This window comes from Odocoileus virginianus, chromosome 23 (genome assembly GCF_023699985.2).
Source record: "Odocoileus virginianus isolate 20LAN1187 ecotype Illinois chromosome 23, Ovbor_1.2, whole genome shotgun sequence".
Lineage (NCBI taxonomy): Eukaryota > Metazoa > Chordata > Mammalia > Artiodactyla > Cervidae > Odocoileus > Odocoileus virginianus.
In genome coordinates, this window is record NC_069696.1 from 2,711,043 (window position 1) to 2,731,043 (window position 20,001).

Consider the following 20,001-nt stretch of genomic DNA (forward strand, 5'->3'; position numbering starts at 1 on the left):
CATCCGACTGTTTGTGACCCCATGGAGTGTAGCCCACCAGGCTCTGTCCATGGGATTTCCCAGGCAAGTATACTCGTGTGCTTTACTGGGTTGCCATTTCCTTCGCCAGGGGATCTTGCCAACTCAGGGACTGAACTCATGTCTCCTGCATTGCTGAACCACCTGGGAAGCCCGCATGAGAACCCAGAGCTCCCTAAATTGCGGCAAAGTCCACTCCCTCTAGCAAATGTGGATGCATGCGGGTCTGACTGAGAATCAGGAGCCAACTGGGAAAAGGAAGACTTGGTAACCGTTCACCACATGGAAAAACTGAATTCTGACTTTACAGTATTCAAAACCAAACTCCAGATGATTTAGAGAGGAAACATTCCAAAAATTCCTTAACACTGTAAGAAAAAGATTAGGATATGACCTCACGGTAGAAAAAGCTTCTTAAAGACACCCCCAACTCCCCCAAATCATAAACAATAGGGTATATCCGTTTGATCTCAAAATAAAAAAAGACACACATATGAAAAAGGTGTATGGTGGCATACACAAGAGACAAGTGAACTGGAGGACATCTTCAAAGTCTCCTGTAACTCACTAAGAAAAAGCTACGTGGCTGAACAGAAAGCCAGACCAAGGATGCATGCTGATGATGACTTGCCAGAGAGGGAACCCCATGGTCCAGATGCACACACACACAAAAATGCCCAGACTCCAGCAGTCACAGAAAAGCTCATTAACACAGGGCCATATTCTTCACATATCAGATTAACACAATTTCACCAAAGTCAAGAGTTGCCAAAGATGTGGAGACCAGGAGCTTTTGAAATACTTCCAGTGAGACTGAAAAACTGCTGTTCTGGAGAATACTGGCTCCTGTCAGACCGAGGATGCACACTTTCTCTGACCCGGCACAGGCCACTCCCTGAAGCACTGTTTCTATTAAGAAAACGGTGAGTAAAGCAAAACATCCACTGACGGGAGAATAAAGAAATAAAACATATTGTGTTTATTCTGCAGAATACAGTGGTTAGAGAAGTAACCAGATCTGTACATACCAGTATAGAGCCCCAAGATACACACAGTAAGTGCGAAGTCAAAATAGACCGATGCAGCGGCCATCTGTAAAACGCCAGAATGATACCGTTCCTTGATGATACCAGGCGGCCATGTGAAGGATGGGTGGGTGTGTGGGCCTGTGGTGCTGGTCGCCTCTGCGGAGAACAGGAGGCAACAGGGCAGTGATGGCTGCTTAGAGGAACTTTGCTTCCATCTCAGTGAGTTATTAGAAAAAAAAAGGAGGGGGTTAGTTACTAGTTCTGGAGGGTGGGGAAGTGGGAGTTTATTATTTGTCCTTTTCTGATGACTTTCCAGCTGTCTGTCTGCAGTGAGCTTCCTGTGTGCGCGACCACGTGCTCCGTCCCAGGACCATGGGCGGCCCTGCACACACTGAGGACCGCATGATCCTAGACCTGACGTGCGTCTCAGCGTGACTTTAGCCTTAAGTGACAGACAGACTCGGTCTTACCCTCTTGTGAGCCAAGGCTCATAGCATTCATCGACATGACTATTTATAAGCAGAACTGCATGGAAAACACTTTCTCCATGGAGACGAGGACTTCAAGAGGGACCCAACTGTTGCACAGAATTTCAGTTCAGTTCAGTCGCTCCGTCGTGTCTGACTCTTTGTGACCCCAAGGACAGCAGCATGCCAGGCTTCCCTGTCCATCACCAACTTCCTGAGCTTGCTCAAACTCAGGTCCATGAAGTCGGTGATGATAACCCAAATCCCTTTTCGCTAGCACCATCTGGTGGAAAAGAGACGAAACCTCATCTTGAATAAAACCCCACTGCTATGAAGCAAGTCAGCAACCGTGTGCATTCTTAAGCACCTTGTTCAAACTAAATTCTTCAGCCCAAAGGTTAGATATGAAAGGTCTGCTCTTTTTGTTTCTCCTGCTTTGATTGCCTCTTTGAAAAATTCTGTAATAGACGATGGTTCTTCCTCACTATACTGTTCTGCAACTACAAGCCACATTCATCTGTATCTCAAACCCTCCAGAGTCCACAGTTACAACAGTTGATTTCCATAGTAAACATTTAGTGTCGTTTGCTTTCACGTAAACAATGATAGTAGGTTTCCTTTAAAGGACTATAACATACTGTCACACAAATATGGAGTGGAAATTACTAGTTCCCTCTTCCAAGCACTGGATGAAGACAGAAAAAAAAAAAAATACAGTATCTTACCAAGAGTCAAGGAAACAGGTTAGATTTTTCAGACATTAAAGAAAAACATTAAAAAAAAAAAAAGATGTTAAAAAGGCAAAAAAACCCAAAAACCCCCAAGACCATAGTAACAGGGTTATTCATGCCCCAATTCAAGATACTGAGTTCCCTCATCCATTTACAATACAGAGAGCTTACTGAGCAGGGTGGTAAAATTACCCCGGAAAATTCCAACTGTACCTGCACCAAAAAAGTCCATTTTTGATGGTTTTCCATTAGTGTTTCACATGGCTCTGATTCCACTCGAGTTTTATAACCTGTTGTAACGGGCAGCTTTTTAACTGCTTCCAAGTCTGCATTAGCAGAAGATGAAAGTAAAGTCAGAGGCACTCCCTCAGAGGCTCCCATTTGTTAAGATCTCCATGCAGATGATTTAGATTTAGGGAGTTTTGCTCACCCCGGCCAGGTGGCCCTGCAGGTTCACACACACACACTGGGCAGTTGGTTTCCCCTTGCCTCCTTTCTCAAAGTTTAGGATGAAGACAGTCATCCCTGTGTTAGGGCTGACGGACGTGAGCTCAGACCTGCTCAGAGTTGCTGGGAACGAGCACTTGAGGTCGGTCAGAAAGTAATCCAACAGGCTCCGCATGTAGGCACCATGACTCACAACTAAGACACTGGCCGCTAGGCCCGGGGTGCCGCTGTCCGAGTGAAATGTGGAGGCACAGTTTTTCCCTAAAGGAAATATCTCTGCCAGGGAGCTTTCCAGAAAGCTGCTCGGGGCTTCCTGGGAAACCTCTTCGTTTTGACCGGCTTCTTTCAGGATCAGTTGACAAAGAAATTCAAAAAAGTCTTTTCCACGCATTTTCAGCTGCAATGAAAGAAAAAAAAAAGGTGAAATAAAGTGACATTAATGATGATCTTAAGACATACACAGGTTTCCCTGCTGGCTCAGATGGTAAAGAATCTGCCTGCAATGCAGGAGACCCGGGTTCAATCCCTGGGTCAGGAAGATCCCCTGAAGAAGGGAATGGCAACCCACTCCAGTATTCTTGCCTGAAGAATTCTACAGACAGAGGAGCCTGGCGAGTTACCATCCATGGGGTCAAAGAGTTGAACACAATTGACCGAGTAACACTTAGGATATCAACAGAACCGATTTTTCTGTAAGTCAGTAATACTACAGAAGCAGATGAAACTCTATTTCTATTCATTCAATCAGTACTTCCACTGACACTAGTGAGTAAGTGCCCAATATATTTCTGGAACCATGAGAGCACTCTGGGGGCAAAGGTGAGTAAGACACAATGCCTAACTCCTGACTTGAAGCAAACAGAAGGTCGTGAAACAGCGTCACCTAGGAAACTGCATCCAACACTTCTGAAGTTCAATGACAGCAAGGATGAAAAGCCGTCCCTCGCTAAACTCATATGAAGTCCTTACAAGGAAACTATGAAAATTAAAAACAGGGAGGAAGATGATCACCCATAACACAACTCAGCAGCAGAACACTCCAGGGGCTACGATGTCACCGCGAGGGGTGGGGGCGGGGAGGCGTGACGACCCTGCGCCCGAGTCTATCGGCTGCCCGCCCTCCTGAGCAGCACACACCTGCTTCACTGACCCCCGCCCCCGTCACTGCAAAGACTGCCGCTCCCCGTCCTTAACGAGCCCATCTAATAACCCATTTCCTCAAATCCATGATCAGAAATGATGCCAAATTAATAAACGAGATGGACAGGACAGATTAAAAAGGGGGGAAAATACGTTATCGTGCAGAGTTGTTTTGTGAACCAAACAACTTGCAAATTGCTTAGCTAAAATTCAGAAACATCTCGCTCACAGGACAAGTCAGGTTTCAGCTGCTCGAATGTCGACAAGCTTGTGGACATGGCCACTTTCCCCCTGGGCTGTGTACCTGGTCCAGGGTCTCTCCTCCGGGTGGTGTGAACGCTGGGCACTCCTGCCCTGCCGCTTTGGCCATTGCCCTCAGCTCGCTCAGCGGCCTGCCTTCTGCGGCCCCATATTTCTGCAATGATCCAACAGACAAAAGTGCCTCAAGGGGAATTTGCAATACACAGACAATTAAGTACATGTTTACGGCACATTTTCAGCTTACTTTATCCTATCTCCTCTGAAAAGATGCAAACCCAGATCCATGTGACTTCAGAGCTTGTTAGCTGTTTAGGCTCTTAAAAATCAAGCCTTAGCAAAATGCACAAGTCACAGAGGAAATACCAATGGCCAAGAAATATGGGAAATCTACCTTCTCAGGAATCCATAGTAAGAAAGACTAAAATGACACCTTTCATAAGTCATTAAATCAGAAGACTAAAAAGACCACTAACAGCCAGTGTTGATGTAGGAGGATCAGAGGCTGGGAAGAGAACTTTTCACTTTTAAACTCTTCTGTACTAACTCCTCACAAGTATGCCTTGCTTTTATAATTTAAGATGCCTCTTGCCAATGATTTTAATGATTAAATAAGACACTATTCACGAGAGTAAGTAAGAGTAATTGCCACACAGTAGATTCTTCATGTAATAGCCAATTTCACGTCCCAAGCAGGAAGGCATTTGATTTCTAGCCATGGAATAAACTGAGTTGCTGTACTGATATTTTATAGTAGAAGAACAACATATAAGTAAGCTATTAAAACTTACCCTTTCTCGAAGTCTTGAATCATACTTTACTGTCATATCTCTGCAAAATTTGCTCTTCTCCAAAATCCCATGCATGGTCTGCAAATAAAAAAGACAACCACTTCTTTTCTCATAAAAATAATCCTTATTGGGGAATCTCCTAGCAAGCCAATGATCAGGGCATGCCTGCTTCCATTGCAGGGGTCACTGTTCAGTTCCTAGTTGGGGAACTAAGGTTCTGCATGACATGCACCCCATCCCCCCGGAAAAAAAATTATTCTGGGAGGGCTCGGGATGATATCATAGGAGGACCCTCAACTCACCTCCTCCCAAGGACAAGGAAAACCCTAAAAGGCTAACAGTAGATTTTCTAGTAGAAATCTTACAGGTCAGAGATAGTGGTGTGACATATTCAAAGTGCTGAGAATTCCAGCTAAGAATACTCTACCCAGCAAGGTTGCTCAGAATTGAAGACAAGATCAAGATTTTTCCAGATAAACAAAAGCTAAAGGAGATCATCACCATGAAACCAGCCCCACAAGAAATATTTACAGGGCTTCTTTAAGCTGAAAAGAAATGGCACTGATCAACAGTAAGAATACATGAAAGCAAAAATCTTATTGGAGAAGGTATATATATTAATGTAATAAAGGTTGTAGATCAATCATTTATAAAACAAAGTTATTTACTCACAAATACATACATGTGTCAGATATACACACACACATATATAACATACACATTTATAATTTTCTCCCTCCCTGTTTCTTATTTATGCTTTGTTCCAAGAAACTTTTATAAAGACTTTCCTCCTGTGTTTTCCTACAGAAGTCCCATAGCTTTAGCTTTCAGACATGTTCTATGATCGGCTGCAAGTTAGTTTTTGTGTAGTTGTGTGAGTTAAGAGTCACATGTCATGTTCTTTCAGATGGCTGGCCCATTGTTTCAACACCTTTTATGGAAAAGACCACCCTTTCAACCACAGAATTATCTTGGCATCTTTGTCAAAGTCCAACTGACCAAAAACACTGAATAAAAAAGCAGGACCATGTAAGTGTGGGTCCCTCAACTTGTGCTTGAAAGAGAGTCTTTATTTCACCTTAATTTTCAAAAGCACTTTTGAGTTGTCATTTCTTCAAAGTATCTTTTACCTTCACACTCACCCCACCTCTCTTCCCTGTTTCCCTTTTGAGACTTCAACTGTGTGTAATACTGCACTGCCTGGTACCGTCCCACAGTTCAGAGACTCTTCATTTTTCCTTTTCCAGCCTTTTTTCCTTCCACAGTTAATTATGGAGTGTTCCGTTTCCATGTCTTCCCATTCACTGACCTCTTCTTCTACAGTGGCTAACCTACTGCTAACTCCACCCTGTGAAATGCTCATTTCAGAACACTGTACTTTTCATCTCTAGAAGACGGAGTTGCTTCTGCCGTCTCCTACTTCTCCCCTCATGCCGCTCCTCCGAGGGCAGTTTAGCCTCACTGTGAAGGGGGGACACGCTCTCTGTATTCAGCAAAGCCTCCACTGTGCTGCGGGAGCTCTAACGCCTCCCCACATTGTGTGGGCCCCAGGAATCGACTGGACAACTGCACCCCAGGGACTGATCTCCCCCGGAGTCTGCGGTTCCAGCCACACCTGTGCAGACTAACTGTTCACCAGAGACTGATGAGGACTTCTACACACGAGTCTAGAGTCTTCTCTGTGCATTTCTCTCTCCAGCACTCTGCCCCACAGATTTCAGTTACTTAAGCCTTCCAAATTCCAAGCTTTGTCCCCTCAACTCGGAGACCACTGACCTCTAGTTGGCTGCTTTTGCAGAAGTCTGGGGATCACTTCAGTCAGAAAACCATGACAACTGAGGGTTCATCCCCTTTGTTTCACTCCATCTGAGATCGCAGCCCACTACCTGAAAGCAGTTGTCTCCCAGGTTTTGTCTTGTTTTCTGGTTGTTTGTTGGGGGAGGCTATATTCCAGCCCTGTTATTCCCCCATGTTAGTCACCAAAGTTTCCTTCCCTTAGCTTTCAGAAGTTGATGTGGTTTTTTCAAACCTCTGGGATTGTTTTTATAGTAATGTGTTCCCTAAAGATATTTCCCACATCTTTTATTTCTTTATAGCAACATAACTGCTTTTTAAGCTCTGAGTTCCAATATCTAATGTCTCAGTCATTAAATCTCTGTCGTGTTTCCACTGGGTTTCTCTCACAACACCCTCTTTGCCTTTTTTTTGGCATTTTATGAGACATTCCCCCCCAAGCTGCTCTGACTAAATTACCAAAATAAAATAAAATATAAAAGTGAAATAAAAAGAACTTCTGTCAGTGAGGAAAGGGGATGATGTTTGTGTGCGATTTAATTCTCTATGAACTCTGGGAGGAAATTTCTCAAGGTTACAACTGTTGAAACTTTGACTCACGAGCCTCATCCTTGACTAAACTTACCTGCTTTGTCCTTAGAAGGTCACTGGAGAAAACATGAGTAAACTTCACATCTTTAAGAAATATACCAGCAGCAGCTGCTTGTTTAAATCCGGTTTCTGAAAGAGGCTCATCTATTCCTTGTCCTGCAGTATTAAGAGAAGGAACAGTAACGTTCAAATATATAACAGATGCAAATAAAAATCACACCTAAGAGAATATAAAGAGCATCTATCTATACTTTATCAAAAGACTTCCTTGAGTACTTTCCACGTAACTTTTCAGAAAACTAAAAGCAAGCAAAATTAAGCTATAATCCCTACAGAGGTTCAGGTATCCAAGTGTTTTCCAGAAGAATGTCTGCCTGACGGGAACTGGTGGGTGATGAGACTGCCTTCAGTGCCCCTGCCCTGGACCGCCCACCACTCTACCAGCCTGTTTCATTAGTGCTGCCTCTGACCTACCTTCTTGGCCCAGCTGCTGTATTTGGGTGGTTAGATCATCGCCTAGAGAAGTTTTCCTTCTTTATCTCCACCGTTCAAATTCAGTAACATACAGTACTACAAGTCATTCTCCATAAAGGCCGACAAGCCTTCTACCCACTTAGAGCAAACATCAGTTCAGCTAGTGACACCACACATAGGACAATAACCCATCGTGAATGAGGGTCAGTGGAAACAGTGGTAACAGACTAGAAGTTCAGACAGAACTTCAGAAATCAGCAGAGACTGCACACTGAATCACAAAAACAAGCAACAACAAGTCCTCAAAACCCAGACAGGTTGCCAATGCAAGGGACACAGGTTTGATCCCTGGTCTGGGAAAATCCCACATGCCTCCAGGCAACTAAGCCTGCATGCCGCAACCACTGAAGCCAGCACAGCAATGAAGACCCAGTGCAGTCAAAAAATAAATTTAAAAAATAAGGCAAGGAAACGGATTCTTCCTTCATAACTTCCAGAAGGAACCAATCTGCTGACGCCTTGATTTTAGCTCAGAGACACAGGTTTCAAATTCTGACTACCAGAACTGTAAGAGAATAAATTTGTGTTGTTTTAAGCTACAAAAAAAAAAAAAAAAAAAAAAATACAGGTTTCTAAAGGAACTAAACACATCTTTTAACAATGAAAAACGGAATTGCTGTGGAGGAAAAAAAATATCCCTCAGTGGACAAAAGGAAACTCATTAAGCTGAGAAGCTTCACAAACCCAAAGGTAAGGGTGTGCCCCCCCCGCCCACAGATACAAGGAGATAAGAGCACATCTCAGACGTGTTAGAGACACGGAGGAAGGACAGGATTCCTAACTACAGCTAGTGGGAACTCCAGAAAGAGAGAAAATGGAGAACAGGAAGTATGAAACAGAACAGGAAGTGCGAAATGGAGAACAGGAAATGTGAAATGGAGAACAGGAAGTGTGAAACAGAACAGGAAGTGCGAAATGGAGAAGAGAAAATGTGAAACGGAGAACAGGAACTATGAAACAGAACAGGAAGTGCGAAATGGAGAACAGGAAATGTGAAATGGAGAACAGGAAGTGTGAAACAGAACAGGAAGTGCGAAATGGAGAAGAGAAAATGTGAAACGGAGAACAGGAACTATGAAACAGAACAGGAAGTGTGAAATGGAGAACAGGAAATGTGAAATGGAGAACAGGAACTGTGAAACAGAATAGGAAGTGTGAAATGGAGAATACAAAGTATGAAATGGAGAACAGAAATCAGGAAAGACATAAAACTACAGATAAGATGTACACTGAGAGGGATAAATTATTAAAAAAAAAAAATACCCTGCCAGATATAGTAAAGAGAAACCATAGGAAACCAAAATAAAAAGATTTTAAAAACAGCTACAGAGAAAGACAGATAGGACACCATGGGATATGATGGGACACCATGGACTTGATGGGATACCCAGCATGGGACACCATTTGGCTGAAAGAAGATCTCTGGACAGGAGCAATGGAAGCCAAAAAAAAAAAAAAAAAACCCAGCAAGTAATAGCTTCCAAAAGAACCATCAGCCTAGAACTGGACTAAAAAAGACTAAAGAGAATAAAAACAGAACTACCTGGAATAGAACTGATTGAAACTATCTTTACCACCAACCAACTTACACAAGAGGACTTCTCAGAAAAGATGCTCCAGGAATGAAGGTCTGAGATGCGAAAGAAATGGTGACAGGAGAAACTGGCAAACACAGCTGTAAATTTATCAAACACTAAGTAAAATAATAATGCCTAGGTTGCACAGGTGAAAAAGGCCAGGAGACTAAAACAACAGCACATGCCATCGCATTTTTCAGGAGAGAAGATATTTATCTCATACTTTAGTAGGCATGAATGGTAATGATATAAAGACAGCTATTAAAAGAACAGACATGGCTTATGTCAAGGCCAGAAGGCAAGGTAACAGTGGGTTGGATAAGGAAAAGAAAAGTAGGCACCTAAGAAGTAAAGCTTAGTGAGAAGGAAAAGATTAGAAAAAGAAGGAAAGAAAGAATCACAACAGAAAAATCCAAACACACCAGAAACCAGAGTCAACATGGACAAACCACTCTCACCAGTTAACAAAAAGACTGCTTTTTTTTTTTTTTTAAGAGAACCAAAACCAGCTGCCTGCCATTTACAAGGTAACACTTAAGACACCAGTACCCAGCAAGGCTGAAAAGGAAGGCATGGGAAAATACACACCAGGAAAATTTCAACCCCATATAGCTGGAGCTGTCATATCACTCCCAGAAATGCATGACTCTGTGACAGAAGTCTTATTAAGGATTGTGAAGATCACTATAAACAATGTTCAATTCACTGGGAAGACTGGAGCAATCTTTAAAATTGTATGTGCCTAATAAAATAGCCTCGAAGTATATAAAAGCAGAATATATAAAGCACAAAATGAAGGTATTTAAGGATGAACTGGCCATCACAGTGGGAAATTCAATATATCTCATGCATAAACTGACCCCTTAGGTCATATAGGCACATGAGTAAATTTACAAAACTAGGAAAGTATGGGAAGATTTGAATGACAAAATCAAGGTTAATGATTTGAAATAAAATTCCAAACCCAACAATTAGAAAACAAAGATTTTTCTCTAACATATAGTAGATTTATAAAAACTGACCATGCTAACCAATTTCAAAGACAGATTACCAAATAAACCATATTGTCAAAACAGAAAGCAATCACACTGTAAGTCAATCACAAAAGATAAAGAACAAAACCAAAGAGCCCACTCATTTGGAAATTTAAAAAGCAGTTCAAAATAACTTACAGGTCAGTGAAGAAATCATAATGGAAATTTAAGACACTTGGTACTGAATACTTACTAGATTACTATAAATCAAAACTGTAGGCGTGCAACAAAAATGGTACTTAAAACCATATAAGCTTGAATGCTTACAGAAATTAAAAGAAAAAGAAGGTGGCTGTAGCAGAAGAAACTAAACATCTAACTTCCAAAGTTAGGAAAAGAACACAAAACAAATCTAAAAAAACAGGTCATGAACATGGAAACTTTTATTCATGTTCTACTGTCAGTTTCAAATGAAATGAGACAAGTCAGCAGGGCCCATGAACAAACAAGGTAATGAGTCCTGAGGATGCTCTGGGTGGGGCCCAGGTCAGTGGGAAACAGAGACTGGTTTCCAGCAGGAGGCAAGCACGTGGGGTATTAAAAATCAGCTTCTGCAAACACCAGATGTCTCTAGCCCCAAAATATAAAACTCAACGCTTGTATCATCAGAGCACAGAAATAGCATGTCTAGCTGAAAGATATTCTTCAGAAGCCAGACCAGCTGGATCACAGGGAGATTAAAAGATCTGAACCCAAATTAACAGAACAAGCTGGGGCTAGGGGGTGGGGGGGTATAGTAAGAATAAAGTAACAACCCCATGTGAGAACAGAAATTCTCTTTTTAAACTATTTTTTTGTTACTACTAAAAATAATACATCTTAGCAAGAAAAATACCATTAACACCAGCCAGTAAATTTTTGTTTCCAAATATGAAGTCATTTTAAACCCTGGCAGATATATTTGAAGACAATTAGACCCAATATAACTCCTTAATCAGCTGAGAGGTTGCTTTGAAGCTGCCCACAAACAACTTGGAGCTGGTCTTCACATCCAATTCATTCAAGAGACTTACTCCTCTTGAGTACCATCTACTCTGATCATATTTCTGTGATCATATGCTTTAATCCTGTAATCCCAGGTCACAGTCCAGACCTGCCCCCAGTCCGTCCTACCCCATCGGATCTCTTTAACCTGCATTTCACATGAACACGAACACAGAGAACTAAAGTAAAAGTCAGAGAATACCAACCTTGAATTATTTTCTCCTTGTTAAGTCTTGTTTCTCCACTAAAACAGAAAGACAGGGAGAAAGCGTTTATTATCAAATTAGGTTACATTTGAAATGAGGAAAAAAACGCCTGACATTGAAAGGTCATGATATTTGTAAAGACAGCATATTGTACATACGTGAGAATCTAACCTGTAAAAATGACATTTATTCTAAACTACTACTTGCAGTTGTCTATTCTATGTACCAGACAGATGAGCCACAAATTTCAAACTGTTCCAAATTAAAACGTATAGATAAATCTCAAGTGAATTGAAGGCAGAGAACGCTATTTCTCAAGGTATATGTACAGATACACAATGGAATGTCACTCAGCCATAAAAAGGAATGAAACTGAGCCAGTTGTAAGTGATGTGGATAAACCGAGAGCCTGTCATACAGAGTGAAGTAAGTCGCAAAGAGAAAAACAAATATTGTATATTAACACATATATATGGAATCTAGAAAAAAGAATTGATGCATCTCCTCGCAGGGTAGGAATAGAGAGAAAACGCATCTGTGGTCATGGTGGGGGGTGGGGGTGGGGGTGGGAAGATGAATTGGGTAGCACTGGGATACACACACTACCATGTGTACAACAGCCAGCCAGAGGGAAGCTGCTGCATAGTGCAGGGAGCGCAGCTCAGTGACAACCTAGACAGGAGGGACGGGAGGGAGGCAATGTATGTACACATGTATCTGACTCATTCTGTTGTACAGCAGAAACTAACAAAGCAGTTATACCCCAATTTTTTAAAAAAGTGTATGTACAGACAGAAAATTTCTGTTAAATCATCTTCTTAAATATGTTGACCATAACTACTTCCCCAGGCATCAGGACCAAAGAGGGCAGCCAGTCCATCCATTCTCCTGCTTGGCTAAGCAAGCAGGTCCAGGGGACCACAAGCGGAGCGGAAAGGGGTACAGGCACCCACAGCCCCCACCCTGGTTCCTGAGTCCTTGAGTGGCCCCAGCTGCTCCGCTCTGCAATGCTAAGCAATTACAAAACCAAACCCAGCCCATTCCGAAGCAACCAGCAGAGTGACAGGATGAGAAATACTGTCACAAAATAACTGGATTGAGGCTGGACAGGGGAGGGCAGGGGCGCACTGGTGTTCTATGGGGGCATATTTTGCTTTCAAATCACCTTATAAACATCACAGAGACGCAATCTAGCAACAGAATTCCCCCCTACCCCCGCCAAAAATGTGCACAAATATTTACTTTTACAGCTTTTAAATGTTTGTTAACAAACCAAACATTTCTCCAGAGGTTTGTACAAATCCTTGAAGCAACTGGTTATAGCTAGCTTATTTGGGGAGTGGGAAAGAAAAGAGGGTGGCTAGAATAGGTTTCCTATTAATCCACTTCCCTAACCAAAGCTTGGCTTGTAGCAGCCACAGGGAAGGTCAGGGGAGTGGAAAGGTCAGAGGAGTATATTTTGAAGGAGTCAGGAGTAACAGTGCTCATCTTCAAAATCTGCAGTGTGATTCACTTCCAAGACAGATATCCGACTCTGCAAGAATCCCAAGCCTTATGACAAGAAGCCAAGTCTGATGACTGGCCATTTATAGGCCCTCAAACACGCACCGTTCTTTTGGGGGATGATCACACTGTTCTTCACTTTAAAAGACATTTTATTTTTAGTTATGGTTTATGCTCAATAGTGCTTCTCTAGAAACCATGTAAGATAGCTTAATTTCCTGATCACATCCTTTTAAATAATTCAAATTCAACAGACAAGTACTTGGGTTTGCCACAAGAGAGACAAATTATGGGACATTAGTGTACAACTGGGGCGAGTTGTCAAAGTAGATATGCTCTGGTGTACACAAGAATGGAGTGTACTCTCCCACTATTCAACCATGAATACACAGCCTTACAGGGATTCCTCCACACCAATGAATTCATTTGAAAATAGAGAAGTTTGCAAGGGCTAAGAATGTGAGGACATTCACTGGATGGTTGGGTGGGAGTTAGGGAATGTAAAATACCCAATTCATGATACATTTGTGTCTATATTAGATTAGCCCTAGCTGCATAGGCTCTTCCAATGAATCAATCCTACTCCCAGAAAACACACATCACAGGAGCGTAACAATTACATGTATCTTTATAAGAGTTTACAGATGACCCAATATTCAACTTGCCTGCTCTATTAGAACAAAACAATGATTCGCATTCAATGAAAACTAAGTAACTGCCAAAAGAGGCAGAATTAAAAAAAAAAAAAATCAGTGTTGCTGTCAATACCTATACTAATTCATTATCTTTCAGGAATTAAAAGTAAATTAAATTTAGTTTGTAAAAATGTTTAAAGAGCTAGCTAAAAATGGAAATGAAATGGGATGGTTTTGCAGGCAACTAATTGCAAACACCTACAAGAACATTTCAAGGGAACGAGAGGCCTTTCTGCATTTCTTGGGGTTTTCAACAATGCTGCTCTAAGATCATGAGAAACTATAGCTCAATCAGATGAGTAGACTTGAAGTCTGAAATCTGGGGTATTCTGTTCCAACAATGATACACACTGGCACGCTTACGTTCAAGGATGCTGATGAAGAGCAACATGCTGACAGTAACAGCACAAGATTCATAAAGGGTTTGGCTGAGTTTAAATTGCAGTTAAAAAGTTTTCTTCCATTATCAGAAGAGTCACCATTCAATAAAAATTCAGTTCAGTTCAGTCACTCAGTTGTGTCCGACTCTTTGCAAACCCATGGACCGCAGCACACCAGGCCTCCCTGTCCATCACCAACTCCCGGAGTCTACCCAAACTCATGTCTATTGTGTCATCCAACTATCCAACCATCTCATCCTCTGTCATCCCCTTCTCCTCCTGCCTTCAATCTTTCCCAGCATCAGGGTCTTTCCAATGAGTCAGCTCTTCTCATCAGGTGGCCAAAGTATTGGAGTTTCAGCTTCAACATCAGCCCTTCCAATAAACACTCAGGACTGATCTCCCCTAGGATGGACTGGTTGGATCTCCTTGCAGTCTTCACCAACACCACAGTTCAAAAGCATCAATTCTTTGGCGCTCAGCTTTCTTTATAGTCCAACTCTCACATCCATACATGACTACTGGAAAAACCTTGACTAGATGGACCTATGTCGACAAAGTAATGTCTCTGCTTTTTAATATGCTGTCTAAGTTGGTTATAATTTTCCTTCCAAGGAGCAAGCACCTTTTAGCATCTTGTTTCTTTTCTTGAAAGAATCATCAATTTTTAGCTTTGAGAATTCTGAAGGAGGAAACTAACTTTACCCTAGCAATTATTTCAACACTTTCTCTGTAATTTCTTATGGATGCATGTATGCTCAGTGGCTAAGTAGTGTCCAACTCTTTTTGACCCCATGGACTGCAGCCTGCCAGGTTCCTCTGTTCATGGGATTTTTCCAGGCAAGATTACTGGAGTGGGTTGCCATTTCCTCCTCCAGTGGATCTTCCCGACCCAGGGATCAAACCTGCATCTCCTGCATTACAGGTGGATTCTTTATCATTGAACCACCAGAGAAGCCCTTTCCCATGAACAGAGCAGAACAAAGCAAAGCATACTGTTCTTATCACTTTTCAGTCAGATCACAAGAAGTAAAAAGTAGCTTCTGAAATGGCTGGTGATAGTCAAGCAATCCACAAACACTAGGTTTTAATTCTAAAATAGGAGGCAGAAGGGCAAAGCAGTTAAGAGGATGGGCCACAGTACTGCCGCCTCAGTTTAAACTCCTTCCCCAACTCATCAGGTGATTTTAAGCAAGTCACATGACCTCTGTGTCTGTTTGCTCATCTGCAAATTGAGAGGCCCTCTTTACCTCACGGGATGGCAGTCAGAATTTAATTACAACAGTACCTGGCAAATACTAACTCATTAAGACTCATTTTTAAGTTAATTCCTCAAAGGATTTCTTTGAGGAAACAACTTTACACCTTTCAAGCACTTAAGAAGGGAGGAGGGGATAAAATATACATTCATGTAACAATTATCTAAATAGGGATCAGCTTGGTTTAGCCTAGATTTTCTATGGCTTCTGGGCTTCAATTTTATGTCAGGCACTGGGTCAGGCATCTAGAAAGTGCTCCAAATTAAAAGGAAAGTGCAATCAAGACTAGTTCCTGCTCTGTTACGGCCTAGCTAAAAGTCCTTCGAAGGTCACACGATAGTCACAAACCATTCTATAAAATGCAGAGGAATGGGGTGGAGAAAGGATCTCCATTTCTAACTTGGCCATTAAAATTCTGTGAGTCCTAAAGGGACAACTTCAGATGACAGCTGAGATAATCTTCCTATTAAGGAAGAACAGGACCAAAAAAAGTCAGCAACTAAAGGCAGGCTTGACAAGGTTAGATCATTCTGATGTTCCTTGCAAGCTCCAAGAAGTCAAAAATGGAATCTTAGTTACCGACAACCCAGTCCTCTGCTACACAGAACCCACTCAGAATGCTGGTTCCATTAACCACACACACATACTGGAGGACTCGCTGCATTTTTATCAGAGTTGTCCTTACAGAAACGAAAGTTCGTTAATTCTCATATATGCTCCATTCCCCCCCACCCCCGTGCTACGCACCTGACCTTCCTCACATTTAATGATCACACTAACCCAGTGGTGTGGGGCCCGTCACTATCCCCATTTTATAAATCAGGAAACTGAGGTCGTGTAAATTAAGTCGGTTAAAGGAAGCCCAGGTTACAAGGCTCCCAAGTGGAGCCCAGATTCCAATCTATGTCGCCCTTGCTTGAAAAATCTGTGCTCCTGACCGCCCTGAACTCAGTTAACACCGGGAAAATATAGAGTCGAAAAGGAAAAGGAAGGCATGGCAAGACATGTCAGCATTTGGCCCCTATAACGTACGTTAAAAAATATTTGTTGAAGGCGGTGCAGGCGGCTGAGAGCAGGGCGAGGAGCACCACCCTCCCCCGCCCCCACCCCCAGCTCCTCCCCCAGTGATCGGAGCTCTGCGGGGAAGAAGAGAATCTCAGACCCGAGCCTGGGGGACCGATGGGACAGAGTGGGCGCAGAGCCTGCAGGGGAAACTTCAGCCCCGGGCCAGTCCACGCTGCAGACCCTGGGAGCCCAGCTGGGGGCAAACGCGCCGCCCGGGAGGTGCGGGGACTCGACTGTGTCTTCGGATTCAGCCGCCCCGCAACTGAAGCGACTTAGCAGCAGAAGCAGCAGCAGCAGCTGGGGTGGGATGGGGTGGGGTGGGGAAGGGGACCTTGACCTCACTCCTTCCGACGTCCCTGTCCCCACGTACTGGGACACCGATGACATCTGACCCCTGGCCTTCTGCTCGGCGTCGCTGGGCCAGGAGAACCGGAAGGGGCTAACTCACGGGGAACATCCAGAAATCGCCCAGCCGAGCCGCGGGGGAACACACGGGACAGGACTGGCGGGGTGGGTGCGGATCCTCGACCCCCCCGGCCCAGCCCCGCAGAACGCCACGGAAGGGACAGGGCAGCCCGCGACGGCCATACTCACTGCCGGACCACGGTCAGAGCGAAGCGCGTCATGCCGCCCACGCCCGGAGGCAGAGGAGCAAGGCCCGCAGCGCCGCCAGAACCCGCACCCGCTGCCTGCACTGCGCCCGCCGAGCCCCGCCGCTTCCGCACCGCGCCGCCGGCCGGCTTCGCAGCTATAGGTGAAGGCGGCCTCTATGTCACTCCCCGCCCAGCCAATCAGGGAGGCGGGGGCCCCGGCAGGTCGCGAAGACTGACGGGCGGCCAGATCCCGCCCAGGGCCGTGGCGCGTGCGCCGCTGCGCGCAGGCCCGTGATTGGAGCGCAGCAGGTGCTGCGGCCCCGCCCCGGACCAGGCAGGCGAGTCGCGCCCGGGCAAATCCAGGGGCCGGAGGCTCCGCGATGATAAGACTGCCGCAGCTCCGATTGCGGTTAGTCTGATTGGAAGGTGGAGTGCTGCCAGCAGTCCTGCTTCGTGGATGTACAGCTCCAGACACGTTCGGTCCCAGGGTTTCTGTGACCCGCTGGCACTGGGGGCGTGGGGTCAGCAGCGTGCTTAGACCCACCCGGCTTCAGCCCCCAGCTCCGCCTAGACTAACCTGCTCCGGGCGCGAAGTCTAGGCTTGGCCCCTGGCAGCCCTATCTGGACTAGGCCTCCTGCTTCGCCTGCAGGGCCCGATTTTTACCAAAAATCCTGCGAAGCCACTTGCTGGAGAATCCTTCCACCCTTGATGTCTAATCAAACTCCTCTTCCTCCATTCTGTTAATAAAATCACGTTCCCCTCCGTCCCCGTTCCGCCAATATCTCACCTAGTTTCTCATGGTCATATTTTCCGTTCTCTACCTCATTTTCTATTCTATCCTTCACCCTGCACCCTTGGCTATGCATGTGTGCTCAGCTGTGTGTAATTCTTTGTGATCTTATGCACTGTAGCCCGCCAGGCTCCTCGGTCCATGGAATTTTCCAGGCAAGAATACTGGAGTAGGGTGCAATTCATTTCCTTTTCCAGGGGATCTTCCCGACCCAGGGATTGAACCTGCGTCTTTTGCAATGCAGGCAGATTCTTTTCCGCTGAGCCTCCGGGTAGCCCACCCTTGGCTATAAATTTCCATTTGTCCTTGTGTTCAGAGTTGTATTCACTTGTCAAATAAATCAAACATCTTTTTAAAAAATTAGCTTTATAATATAAGAGGAGAGAATTGTTTTGGAAAAATTTAGAAAATTAAAATAATATGAAATTTTTAATTATCCAAGAACTACCTATAAAAATCGTGTATGTTTTCATAAACTTGGAGAATCAGGGAAAAAAAACAGTTGAAAAATGAGAATCTTTGAAAGAATGGACATTATTCTGCATTATTCATTCAAGAGTTCAGAGATTACAGTTTATAAAATGAACAAGGAATTATTTAAACTTTGTTTAGATATAAGCTAGAAATGACCACTGATAAACTTTTGTTGAGAATATATAACATGCTGTTTGTTTGTTTGTTTTAATAAAAAAGGATGCTTTGTTGTGACAACTCATATGATAGAATTGAATTAGTCAGGATAGGCCAAGTTATGGTAACAAATTAATCCTGGGATTTCCATGGCTTACAACATAAAAGTTTTATTTTTCTCTCATGCTACATGTCTGACATGGATCAGGAAGGGGCTTTACTCCACAAAGTCCTAAGTTAACAGTTAACAATGACCTCCTTACATGGATTCACAATAACTAGGGCAGGAAGTGAGAACAAATGAGGATGTTGAAACAGTTTTCAGATACTTCATTCAGTGTCCAAAGCTACTCACATGACCCTCTTTAACTGCAAAAGTGGTAGGAAAAGTGAGGAACATATGAGTGTTCAGTGTGTGGACAATGCCGTCCATACAGTGTGTGTCCAAGTCTCCATGGGTTATGCCTTTGGTCCTCTTCCATTCTCCACCATGCTGTCTCCCCAGTGATCCTACCCAGTGTATAGATATTATTTCTGTCTCCAGCCTGCAGTCCTCTCCCTCCGCTTTCTCCTTAGTCATTTACTTTTTCTTCCAGCTTTACTGAGATATAATGGACATACAGCACTCTATAAGTTTAAGGTGTGAAACATAATGATGTAACTTATAGCCATCATGGGATGACTATCACAAAAATTTAGTGAATATCCCTCATCTTGTCAAGTCATGTGTTAGTCGCTCAGTCGTGCCTGACTCTTTGCCACTCCCAGACTGTAGCCCACCAGGCTCCTCTGTCCATGGGATTTTCCAGTCAAGAGTACTGGAGTGGGTTGCCATGCCCTCCTCCAGGGGATCTTCCCAACCCAGGGATCAAACCCGGGTGTCCCGCATTGCAGGCAGCTTCTTTACCATCTGAGTCACAAGGGAAGTCCAGTAAAACACTAGTGATTATCAGTCAAGTTTGAAATTGTTTCTTTTCCTGAAAGAATCATCTTAGAGACACAAAATTATAGCAAAAAAAAAAAAAGGCTTCTCTCCTGAAGAGAACTCTTAGGATTCACTCTGCAGCTGTGTTTATTACCTTTATCATGTTGTACATTACATCTCTAGTACCGATTTATCTTAGGGCTTCTCGGGTGGCTCAGTGGTAGAGAATCCACCTGGCATTGCAGGAGACACCCATTCGACCCCTGGGTCGGGAAGATCCCCTGGAGGAGGAAATGGTAACCCATTCCTGTATTCTTGCCTGGGAAATCCCATGGACAGAGAAGCCTGGCAGGCCCAGGAGTCCAAAAAGAGTCAGACATGACTTAGAGACAAAAATTTATTTATCTTGTAACTTGAAGTGTGTACCTTTTGACTGCCTTCATCTAATTTCCCCATTCCTCAGTTCAGTTCAGTACAGTTCAGTCGCTCAGTCGTGTCCGACTGTTTGCGACCCCATGAATCGCAGCACACCAGGCCTCCCTGTCCATCACCAACTCCCG

At 43.7% G+C, this 20,001-nt stretch overlaps 1 protein-coding gene across 1 annotated transcript; it reads right to left on the bottom strand.

Moving 5' to 3' along the window:
• Nucleotides 1-974: 974 nt before the first annotated feature.
• Nucleotides 975-17,253, bottom strand: TIGAR (TP53 induced glycolysis regulatory phosphatase). Its single transcript, XM_070453154.1, has 6 exons — nt 17,097-17,253; nt 11,601-11,638; nt 7,300-7,421; nt 4,881-4,958; nt 4,136-4,246; nt 975-3,088 (listed from the first exon to the last, which is right to left on the bottom strand). Exons 1-6 carry the CDS (start codon nt 17,126-17,128, stop codon nt 2,657-2,659), a joined length of 813 nt encoding a protein of 270 aa, XP_070309255.1. The 5' UTR covers nt 17,129-17,253; the 3' UTR covers nt 975-2,656.
• Nucleotides 17,254-20,001: the final 2,748 nt, after the last annotated feature.

Excerpts from the sequence above, each read along its gene's own strand:
- TIGAR (XM_070453154.1), bottom strand. The coding sequence starts at position 17,128 with ATGACGCGCTTCGCTCTGACCGTGGTCCGGCA. Across the intron at positions 4,247-4,880 it reads ATTCAAGACTTCGAGAAAGG|AAATATGGGGCCGCAGAAGG; the intron begins GTAAGTTTTAAT and ends GGATCATTGCAG. Across the intron at positions 3,089-4,135 it reads GAGGAGAGACCCTGGACCAG|CTGAAAATGCGTGGAAAAGA; the intron begins GTACACAGCCCA and ends CTTTCATTGCAG.